This window comes from Lethenteron reissneri, unplaced genomic scaffold, assembly GCF_015708825.2.
Source record: "Lethenteron reissneri isolate LAM-NWPU_2019-01 unplaced genomic scaffold, ASM1570882v1 scaffold_1864, whole genome shotgun sequence".
In the NCBI taxonomy this organism is placed as follows: Eukaryota; Metazoa; Chordata; class Hyperoartia; order Petromyzontiformes; family Petromyzontidae; genus Lethenteron; species Lethenteron reissneri.
In genome coordinates, this window is record NW_026891624.1 from 1316552 (window position 1) to 1327616 (window position 11065).

Here is an 11065-nt window from a genome sequence, read left to right on the forward strand (position 1 = left end):
ATGTTGACTCAAACGCACACGAAAGGAAAAATTACGCGTGCCAAACAGACTGCTAATAAAGACGTTAATCAATAACAATATATTAACGCACACTGAGAACACATCTAAATACATACTATTGTGTACACAAAGATTAAGATTTCCCCCCGACAGCAATAACAAACTGTTGGGGCATGTACCGTTGGCAGGCGCCTTTGAAGGCCGACACGGCACACGAGGGGTTGGGGTGTCCAGCACCACGCCCGGCCGCCTTTGTCTCCCCAGTGACGATATTTGCACATCGCACCGGGTACTCATTTGAGGCTGAATCGACCTTAGGGGAGGCCCGATACCGCTTCAGATAATCGCCACCGGTGTCGGCCTTAAGCGGGAATCGAACTCGGGACACCGGGTTCGTAGCGTAGCGCTAACCGCTGCACCACCGCTTCCCTCACCACAACTCGCCGCCTCTGACGTCACCCCTCCGCATGCCGTCTTCGGCGCGAGACCCGCAGGGGGGGGAGGTGTACCCCGCTTGTGACGTCATGTCATCTCCCTCGTGCTTCCGTGTGACGTCACGAGATTCCAGGAGCTGCTTCTGTGCGCGCAACTCTCTCAGATCGGAGGTGAGAAGTTCACATCGTGATGTTGGTTGTTGTTGTTGTTTACCCAGGTACAGCCTCGCTTCTTCCCTCTCTCTCGTAGCTATAGCAATTGAGTAGCGGCAAGTATGGAATCGATGTCCAGGTTGGAACGTTACTACGTGGGGCCGAGCCATGCAGGCCTTGCCTCCTGCCCTTGCCTGACTGACTTTGCTTTCATTCTCTTAAGTTTAATTTGTCTTAAGTTTAATTTGTCTTCACCTGGCTGACTACTTCACCTCTCAGACTCTCCATACTCTAGTTCAGGATCGTCGAGTTTTTGATTTGCATTCGCGGGGGGGGGGTGGCGATGCTTCTGCGCGTATTCCCGATTGAGTAATCTGCAGGCCGCGTTTCAGCACTGGGATATTCGGACGATACCAGTCCAGACGTTTACTTTTAGTCGGAATGAGACATCAAAGCATGACACAATTACACTCGTCCATCAACACGCTCACCCACACGCTCCCACTGTTAGCGAGCATCTATGAAGGCTGGCACGGCACACGAGGCTGAATCGACATGGGGGAGGTGTAGGACCAGTTCAGATATTCAAGTTCATTTATTTGGTATAGCCCTGTGAGCCATAACGGCTCTTGAATCGGATGTAACCGCAACAAACAAAAAACATGAACAAGAAAACATCTTAAAGTGAATATGTGACTAAGTGCAAACAGAAAATCCAAGAAAAGACAGCAAAATAATGCAGAAAAAAAACCGTAAACCAACGCTGTGTGCAAAAATCCCAGTAGGATGCAAGTCAAACAACAACCACAAGACAACTTAAATTAAGGCCATCGGTCTTACTCCGTACTACAACAAACAAACATGGCCAAACCAAAAAACTTTTAGAAATCACCAAAATAAAGCCATGAAAGCAATGAAACGGAATTTTCACAGTAAACGTCACTGGTGTTGGCTGTGAGCAGAATTCTCACCCGGATCGTCGGGTTCGTAGCACAGCGCGCTAACCACTAAATTGTCACTCATTCATCCACCTGAACCACTCTCCCACGCACACACTCGCTCACCCACACAAAGATCTCCCTATAGCCTTAACAGACTGTAGGGGCAAGTGCTGTTTGCGAGCACCTATGAAGGGCGGAACGGTACAGGAGGGGTTGGGTGGCCAGCACCACGCCCGACCGCCTTTGTCTCCCCAGTGGCGATGTTTATACACCGCATAAGGTACTCATTTGAGGCAGAGTCGACATAGGGGAGGCCCGGGACCGGTTCAGATAATCGTTACTGGTGTTGGCCGTGAGAGAGAATCGAACCCGGGGTTGCCGAGTTTATTGCGCAGCGCGCTAACCCCTGCACTACTGCCCACACACTCGCCCATCCACACACACCCACTCTCGCCCACCTACTCAGTCACACGCCCCCCTCCCAGTCACTCACCCTCCCATTCACTCTCCCTCCCACTCACCCTCCCACTCACTCACGCACACACTCAACTACCCACACACTCATCTACCCACACACTCAGTCTACCACTTACCGTCCCACTCGCCCACACTCACTTGCCCACACACACTCGTTCACCCACTCGCCCACTCTGCCACTCATCCACTCACAATCAGAAGTTTATTACCGAGTAAAGTCCATTGAGCTAAGAAGCTCTTTTTCAAGGGCGACTCGGCCGGCAGACATTAAAGCATTCCTTAAATACATATTTACAAAAACAAACTTATATATAGCAATTATGTTATCCATAAGAGGTGTTTAGGTGAGATTGCGGACATATGAATGTATCGTTAAACCCGCCACCATCCAACACATGTTTTACATAAACAAAACATAACGTTCCAACCTGGACAGATTCCGTGCTTGCCGCTACTCAATTGATATCGCTACGAGATGGAAGAAGCGAGGCTGTACCTGGGTAAACAACAACCAACATCACAATGTGAACTTCTAACCTCCTAGCGTACTCAGAATATTAATGATGGGGGGTGCGGCATGTTGAGTGACGTCACGCGCGTTACACAGACATTATTTGCTCATATTAGTAATGAGGGCTTCACTGGGGTATCGGTAATAGCGCTAATAATACCGATGCTAAACAGTTTAATGATTTATAATAGCATCAGTATTATGTACTATACTTATGAGTGCATTCTACTTTACTCATCCTACAAGGTAGCGGAGGGAGACGAGCTTGAAGGAGCTGCTGCTCTTCCAGTCCAGGTCATTCTCAGAGAAAGGCTTTAGGACCTCCATGATCTTAGTGAAGACCTAAATCTAAATTTGTGTGGCGAGGTTTTTTTAGGCGGAGCCTGAGACTGTCCTAGTCGTGTGAGTTCTCAACTGGCTAAACAAGTCAGTGTTTTTAAAATATAATCGTGACCATGAATCGTGATAATTGAATCGCGGGCAGTGGGGTCTGGATGGCTTAGATTGTGTGTTGCTCTCATTGGCTGAGCGAATGATGGAGCCAGGTACGTTTCCTTAGCTAGCGCTGCTGCCTGTTCTCACTCGTGAGCACTTTGTAAACTTAAAAAAACAATTTCGATTTAAAGCTTTCGTGACTGCAGGGATTCATCTTTTTGGTTTTTTCGGTAAATTCACGTAGAAGGGAAATAATAAAATAATAAAAATTATAAATAATGAAATACAATTCTCACGACGTTTCGGCCACAACACAAGCAGCCGTCCTCGGGTGAAGAACAGGGCTGTCGGAAAGACAGCGTCCGAATGCTGTCTTTCCGACAGCCCTGTTCTTCACCTGAGGACGGCTGCTTGCGTTGTGGCCGAAACGTCGTGAGAATTGTATTTTATTATGTTTCATTTTTATTATTTTATTATTTCCCTTCTACGTGACTTTACCGAAAGAAGCAAGAAGGTTAAAAAAAACAAGTATGGACAAAAATCTCTAGGACAAACAGCGCTGTAACAAACACGCATCATTCTACGGGGTCGTACTAAGCGAGGTCTGCCTGTATTTGTGTGTAATAAGTATGTATCTGCAGAATCAATCACATGGAGAAGACAGGCTTGGCAACGGCTGGAAGTAAAAGGCACCAATGCATCCAGTGTCCATACAGCACAGATCAGATGGATAACTTGAAGGAACATCAGAGAAAACACACTGGCGAGAAGCCCTTCAAGTGCTCTGTGTGTGGAAAGGCATTCATACGGTCAGTATATGTCCATATTCACTAGAAAACACACGGGTGAGAAGACCTTGAAAAAAAATACTTCGCAATAAAATGATGTCATGCTGTAATGCAATGATATGATACACACGTCATGTGACTTCCTTAACACCCTGCTTACACGTGAATACTCTAATTTCCAGGCCGCTGTTGGTTAATTATTATACAAATAATGAACCTTGTATACCTGAAATTATGGTTGGTAAGTCTGCATTTGGTGAAGGATTGCTGTATATACCTCCTTTTAAGGTCACATTGTTTATAAATACGTTGAGTTATATGTTAACTGTATACGTACCAATACCAAATGCAATCTCACCAAATAATCCATTGTGGCTGCTAGTGGCCGCACATCCCTTTAAAGAAAAATCACCTGGATTCACATCCAATAAGCACTGTCACCACGTCCTACCGTAAATTTGGGATCCCTGTTGTAGCTGAATGTCTGAAGCGCAGTCGTAGTGGTAGGCCTAGCGGCAGAGACGTAGCCTGGGCCTCCCCTAGGTCGACTCAGCTTAAAATAAGTACCTGGTGTGATGCGTAAGCATCACGGCTAGGGAGACAAAGGCACCCGTTTGTGATGCTGGCCACCCTTCCCCTCATTGCCTGTGTCAGCCTTCATAGGTGCTCGCTAACAGCACTTGTCCCAACAGTCTTTTATGGCTATACAGGGGATCCTTGTCTTGTAATGTGTATGTATATTTACAGAATTAATCGCATGGAGAAGAGACCCTCAACACAGCCTGGTGATACAACGCATCGATGTGACCAGTGTGTATACAGCACGGATCGCAGTAGACGTTTGAAGCAGCAACAGAGCAAACGCAGGGCCGAGAAGCCCTTCAAGTGCACTGTGTGTGGGAAGGCATTTTCTCGTTCAGAAACTCTTCATATTCATCAGAGAACACACACCGGTGAAAAGCCCTTCAAGTGCACTGTGTGTGGGAAGGCATTTTCTCGTTCAGAAACTCTTCATATTCATCAGAGAACACACACCGGTGAAAAGCCCTTCAAGTGCACTGTGTGTGGGAAGGCATTTGCTCAACCAATAACTCTTCATATTCATCAGAGAACACACACCGGTGAGAAGCCCTTCAAATGCACTGTGTGTGGGAAGTCATTTGCTCATTTAAAAACTTTTCAAATTCATCAGAGAACACACACAGGCGAGAAGCCCTTCAAGTGCAGTGTATGTGATAAGGCATTTGCACAGTCAGAATATCTGAAGACACATAATAGAATACACACGGGTGAGAAGCCCTTCCAGTGCACTGTGTGTGGGAAGGCATTTGCTCGTTCAAAAACTCTTCGTAATCATGAAGGAACACACATGGTTGAGAAGCCCTTCAAGTGCACTGCGTGTGGGAAGGCATTTGCTCTTTCAAAATATCTTCAGAAACATAAGAAAACACATTCAGGTGAGAATCCTTTCAAGTGCACTGTCTGTGGGAAGGAGTTTACATTATCAGGAAAGCTAAAGAGGCATGAGAAGATCCACAAGAAGGAGAAATTGAAATCGACTTGTGAAAGTCAAAATGCTGCAATGAGCCCATCTCTCATGAAACGAGAATCAGAAGAAAATTCCAACTTGGCAACACGGCCAGGAGTGACAGTGAAATGTGAAGAAGTGACGGTGAAATGTGAAGATCAAGATTCGACTCCAGGACCCAATCTGCAAGTGGATGGAGGCAGCGTGAAGCAGGAGGAGAATTCCGATTCTGAGGGAGAGCGAGGCAATCCCCAGCAGTTTGTGGATGTGGAGGTGTGGGTGGAGTTTTTGGACAAAGCTGAGTAGGAGGGGCCAGCACGTGTGAAATGACACCTTGGAAGATGTGTAACCTGGAGTTTGAGACGATTTTCCATAGCATTCGCCTTATTCACAGGCTTCTGTCATTTCAAGAATATGTAATGCGAGCAAGGACAGGGTCACGTGAGTGTTGGCGGAGTCAGGGTCACGTGAGGGGGAGGATATAAGGGGAGAACCGGAAGGGGATCGGGAGTGGAGACAGGATAGAGAAGGGAGAGGCCACGCGGAGTCCTGGCGAGGAGTGGCGCGATTGCCACGAGGCAGGAGTCACGGCACCGTCGGCCAGCGGTGTTCGTGGAGCAGCGGGGGTGTCTGCAGAGTGTGCGGGAGCACACGGAGCAGCAGGGTGGCTGCTGGGTGTGCGGAGTCACACCGAGCAGCAAGGGGGCTGCGGAGTGTGCGGAGCACACGAGCAGCGGTGTGGCTGCAGAGAAAGAGCGGGAGCGTAGGACTCAGACGACGTGCGGAGGCACGAGGCGGAGAAGGTGCGGGTCGGAGCGGAGACATCGCGGGGTGCGAGCAAGAACCCAATAAAGGACACGGAGAATAACATCGTCTGAGAGTCCTTTATTACAAATACATAGGGGTTTAGCTGTCATCCAAGCAGCGATGGGCTTTCTGTACAGATGAAGTTATTGAGTGTCGAAGTGAAATAGTCGATATGCAAAACATTATGCTGCCTTATAAAACACGAATTAGGAATGTATTTTGATGGTTACATATTAAATTAATAAGTATGAATTGTAACTGTTAAAGTGGCTGTCAGGTGTTGCCGTGCTTTTCTGCATGTTCCCAATCTGTTTTTATTGCCTTTTAAATTCCCTTTAATAAAATAAAAGGGGGAACCATTTTTGTAATATTGCTGTGGTTTTCACACCTGATGATGATTGCTTGTGTTGCAATCGAAACGTCGTGATCATTTTATTGTTTTATTTTTATTATTTCCCTTCTGCGTGACTTCACCGAAAGAACCAAGAATATGAATCCCTGCAGTCACGAAAGCTTTAAATCGCCATTTTTGTCATGTTTACTTTTTGCTTCATACACTAAATATATGTTGATATCAAAATAATTTAATGTCAGGCCTACTTTCTGCACTTGTTTTGCTTTTAATCCCTTTGGGTTTCATTTAATTGGTCTTAGCCTGATGTTACTTTTTTCATTTTATATAATGGTAACAGCAGGGGTCTGCAAGTCTACTGTACATCCCACCTGATGGCTATGTACGCACCTTGCATAGTGTAGTTATTGTGGTTAACAGTGCAGTGTAGTGTCAAGTGTGCAGTGAATAGAACGTAGTAAATGTTGTGATGTGTGGTGAAATGTGTGTATGTATGGTGATATTTAGTATGTGTACAGTGCATAGTGTAAAAAGACGGCTTTGGCTTTTCACGTGACGAATCGCACGCAATGTATCATTGCACTCAGTCGCGAGTTGCAGTCCAAAGGTGCCGAATGAGAGTAAAGTTCTGCATCTTGACGCTGCATGCCACTTGCAGTGAGGCGTATTGTGTGCCATGCAGTTGCTGTAGCTGGTGTGAGCTTACCTGTGATGAATCGCACGTGTAATTGTACACTCTGCAATGTTGCTGTAATTGCTACGTAGAGCCAGGTGCTGGTGTTTTTTATACGTGTAGGTAATGTTCAGAGCATGCCACGCACAACAGTGTGTAGTGTTGTAAATATGACGAATACACTTCTTTGAGGCACACGTTGCATACGTTGTTGTCTTACTACAGGGTTCCTAGCAGGAAGGGTATATCGGTCCCTTCACCCGATACCTAGGCGCTATGGCCTCCGAACTATACGGAACCTACAGTGAGGAAAAAATGATTTGATCCCCTGCTGATTTTGTACATTTGCCCACTGACAAAGAAATGATCAGTCTATAATTTTAATGGTAGGTTTATTTGAACTGTGAGAGACAGAATAACGACAAAAATATCCAGAAAAACGCATGTAAATTTTTTTATAAATTGATTGGCATTTTAATGAGGGAAATAAGTATTTGACCCCTCTGCAAAACAGTACTTGGTGGCAAAGCCCTTGTTGGCCATCACAGAGGTCAGACGTTTCTTGTAGTTGGCCACCAGGTTTGCACACATCTCAGGAGGGATTTTGTCCCACTCCTCTTTGCAGATCTTCTCCAAGTCATTAAGGTTTCGAGGCTGACGTTTGGCAACTCGAACTTTTAGCTCCCTCTACAGATTTTCTATGGGATTAAGGTCTGGAGACTGGCTAGGCCACTGCAGGACCTTAATGTGCTTCTTCTTGAGCCACTCCTTTGTTGCCTTGGCTGTGTTTTGGGTCATTGTCATGCTGGAATACCCATCCACGACCCATTTTCAATGCCCTGGCTGAGGGGGAAGGAGGTTCTCACCCAATATTTGACGGTACATGGCCCCGTCCATCGTCCCTTTGATGCGGTGAAGTTGTCCTGTCCCCTTAGCAGAAAAACACCCCCAAAGCATAATGTTTCCACCTCCATGTTTGACGGTGGGGATGGTGTTTTTGGGGTCATAGGCAGCATTCCTCCTCCAAACACGGCGAGTTGAGTTGATGCCAAAGAGCTCCATTTTGGTCTCATCTGACCACAACACTTTCACCCAGTTGTCCTCTGAATCATTCAGATGTTCATTGGCAAACTTCAGACGGGCATGTATATGTGCTTTCTTGAGCAGGGGGACCTTGCGGGCGCTGCAGGATTTCAGTCCTTCATGGCGTAGTGTGTTACCAACTATTTTTTTGGTGACTATGGTCCCAGCTGCCTTGAGATCATTGACAAGATCATCCCGTGTAGTTCTGGGCTGATTCCTCACCGTTCTCATGATCATTGCAACTCCACGAGGTGAGATCTTGCATGGAGCCCCAGGCTGAGGGAGATTGACAGTTCTTTTGTGTTTCTTCCATTTGCGAATAATGGCACCAACTATTGTCACCTCACCAAGCTGCTTGTCGATTGTCTTGTAGCCCATTCCAGCCTTGTGCAGGTATAAAATCTTGTCCCTGACATCCTTGGAGAGCTCTTTGGTCTTGGCCATGGTGGAGAGTTTGGAATCTGATTGATTGATTGCTTCTTTGAACAGGTGTCTTTTATACAAGTAACAAGCTGAGATTAGGAGCACTCCCTTTAAGAGTGTGCTCCTAATCTCAGCTCGTTACCTGTATAAAAGACACCTGGGAGCCAGAATCTTTCTGATTGAGAGGCGGTCAAATACTTATTTCCCTCATTAAAAGGCAAATCAATTTATAACATTTTTGATATGCGTTTTTCTGGATTTTTTTGTTGTTATTCTGTCTCTCACTGTTCAAATAAACCTACCATTAAATGTATAGACTGATCATTTCTTTGTCAGATGGGCGAACGTACAAAATCAGCAGGGAATCAACTACTTTTTTCCCTCACTAACTCTGGTCACCCGTTCCCTATCGTCCTCCAGCTGGGACCTAGGGGAGGCTTAACTGACCCCGACCTCTTGGTCCGTGGGTCCTGACCACTGGCCTCACTGAGCTCCTGCCCTTAGAAGGACTGTAGAGCTTGGGGTCCAGGGTCCTATTCTCCAGCCCAGTCTTATGTCTTTGGTGTGTAGATAACTGAGCTCTGGCTTATATACCCGTTCGTTGCTGGCTCCGCCCTGGCCACACCTTCCTTCAGGAACACTCTAAGGTGACATCATTCCCCCGGTTCCCCCCCCCCCCACCCGGGGGCCCGGGGAATGTGTCCCAGGATTCGTTTACTGGGATCCACCGTTGGCCTCTCTGGCCCATGGCATGTGCCGTAAGCGATGTAACGCCTTTGCACTCTGTTGACGGTAAGTGGAACTACAGGCTGTTGAATGGTGAGTGACAATCACCCCTACAAGTGTGTAGACTATTCAAAGTACAGGGAACACCCTCATTTCAAATTTGAGGTGCACTGGTGAGATATTACATTATTCAAATAGAAAATCAAATATAACTTAAATTAATATTATTTCAATGTTAATCGAAAGCCATGGACTAGGTAATGCTTGACTGTTGAATGAGTTATTGGAGGTGAATATATTCACAATTAAGACGTTGATATTATTAAAGTATTTTTGTTATATTTCAACATAAAAATTGGTTATAATTTGGTCTAGCAAATAAACACTGGTGCTAAATCCCATTCAAGAGGTACTGTGTGAAGTGTAGGGTGATATGTTTTTCTGGTAATGATTACAGGTATGATACATTCGCTTATTTCCAGTTAAATTGTTTGCCGTTTTTTCGCGGGAAGTTTAATACTAGATTTTTGCCGACCTAAGGCCGCCTTACTCTAGCAACTACGAAGGGCTTCTCGGTGCTTGGCATCTCGCCCATTGCTCTAACTGATGTCCTCTTCTTCTGCCCCGCCCTCCCCCCCCCAATCTGTGCAGATACTGCCGAGTTTAACATGTAGCCTTTCGCAACCAATATCCATAATACAGGTTTTTTTTGGGTTAAACCAGCCACCATCCCATGCAGCCAATTAGTAAGGTTTGTCACGTAAACAGAACATGCCAATTTGTTACTCGTACAGCAAAGTGTTGGAGAGCCAAGCCAGATCATTTACTATCTGAGTACGATGTTTTGCCAGTAATTACAACTAGCTTCATCAGGCAACAGCCACATTTGTGCATGTAAAATGCACAATTGTCAGCATACGGAGTTAGCCTGACATTGAGTTAATGGGGCGAGCAGAATAGGTGTTTTGGCAGTGGTTCTAGTCTCAATTAAAAAGGCTTTAGTGGTTGTCAGTTAAATATACCAAATTTACATGTTACTATAATTTAACGTGTTATTGCTTTATTATTCAGAATATAAGTACGTATCCATTCGTTAATGCAATATTATCTTGGAATGTAGCACATTTAGGAGGCACTACAGATATTTTAGGCATATGTTTGTGGAATATTTACATTTGTATTGTTAAATAAGATGTTAAATGTTCTTAGATTTGAAAAGCGGCAGTTATATTTTATATTTGCGGTAGATTCCGTGCTGAGGAGCTGCTCTGAGGTGTTGTGTGACGTGGAAGGTGATAGGGATATGTTTAGTCATGATTGCAGATATGCAAATGCTCCTTGGAAGAACAATTTGAAATAAAGCATTTCCGTTTCACAAACCTCTGGTGCCCATCTGTAGTGAAGTCGTCCACTTCTCAGGAGGACAGAAAACAATGCAGAGTATTTGCTCAACCTCTCTGAGCTTTATTGTTCTTGTTTATTTGGCCGACCTATCCCCTCATTACGATTCACGGGAGGAGGATAGGTGGGCCGGCTACACATGGGATTTCTCCAGTTTATGTACCATGCTAGTGCACTTTTAAGGCCACGTGAAATGTCAAAGGCCCTCTGGAAGATCACGGAACAGACCCAGGTGTCATGGATTGACTGAGATGACTGGCAGACTCACCACCTGTGCTCCCCACTTTGCCACATAGCTGCGTTTTATCTGCCCTGCTCTCCGCTTGTTATTGT

The 11065-nt window shown here is 45.6% G+C and overlaps 1 protein-coding gene across 3 annotated transcripts; it reads left to right on the plus strand.

The window, feature by feature from the left end:
- The first annotated feature begins 522 nt into the window (after nucleotides 1-522).
- Nucleotides 523-10671, plus strand: LOC133339447 (oocyte zinc finger protein XlCOF6.1-like). Of its 3 annotated transcripts, none has more exons than XM_061547617.1 (3): nucleotides 523-605; nucleotides 3593-3760; nucleotides 4487-10671. In XM_061547617.1, the coding sequence occupies exons 2-3, from the start codon at nucleotides 3603-3605 to the stop codon at nucleotides 5571-5573; spliced, it is 1245 nt and encodes a 414-aa protein (XP_061403601.1). In that variant the 5' UTR covers nucleotides 523-605; nucleotides 3593-3602; the 3' UTR covers nucleotides 5574-10671. The 3 variants fall into 3 exon arrangements, with proteins under 3 accessions (XP_061403601.1, XP_061403602.1, XP_061403600.1); XM_061547618.1 differs by lacking the exon at nucleotides 523-605 and adding an exon at nucleotides 638-2810; XM_061547616.1 differs by lacking the exon at nucleotides 523-605 and adding an exon at nucleotides 639-3061.
- The last annotated feature ends 394 nt before the right edge of the window (nucleotides 10672-11065 follow it).

What these genes read in the sequence shown, in the direction of transcription:
- LOC133339447 (XM_061547617.1), top strand. Translation starts at nt 3,603, where the DNA reads ATGGAGAAGACAGGCTTGGCAACGGCTGGAAGTAAAAGGCACCAATGC. An exon ending in TGTGGAAAGGCATTCATACG is followed by an intron (nt 3,761 to 4,486) that starts GTCAGTATATGT and finishes GTATATTTACAG; the next exon opens with AATTAATCGCATGGAGAAGA.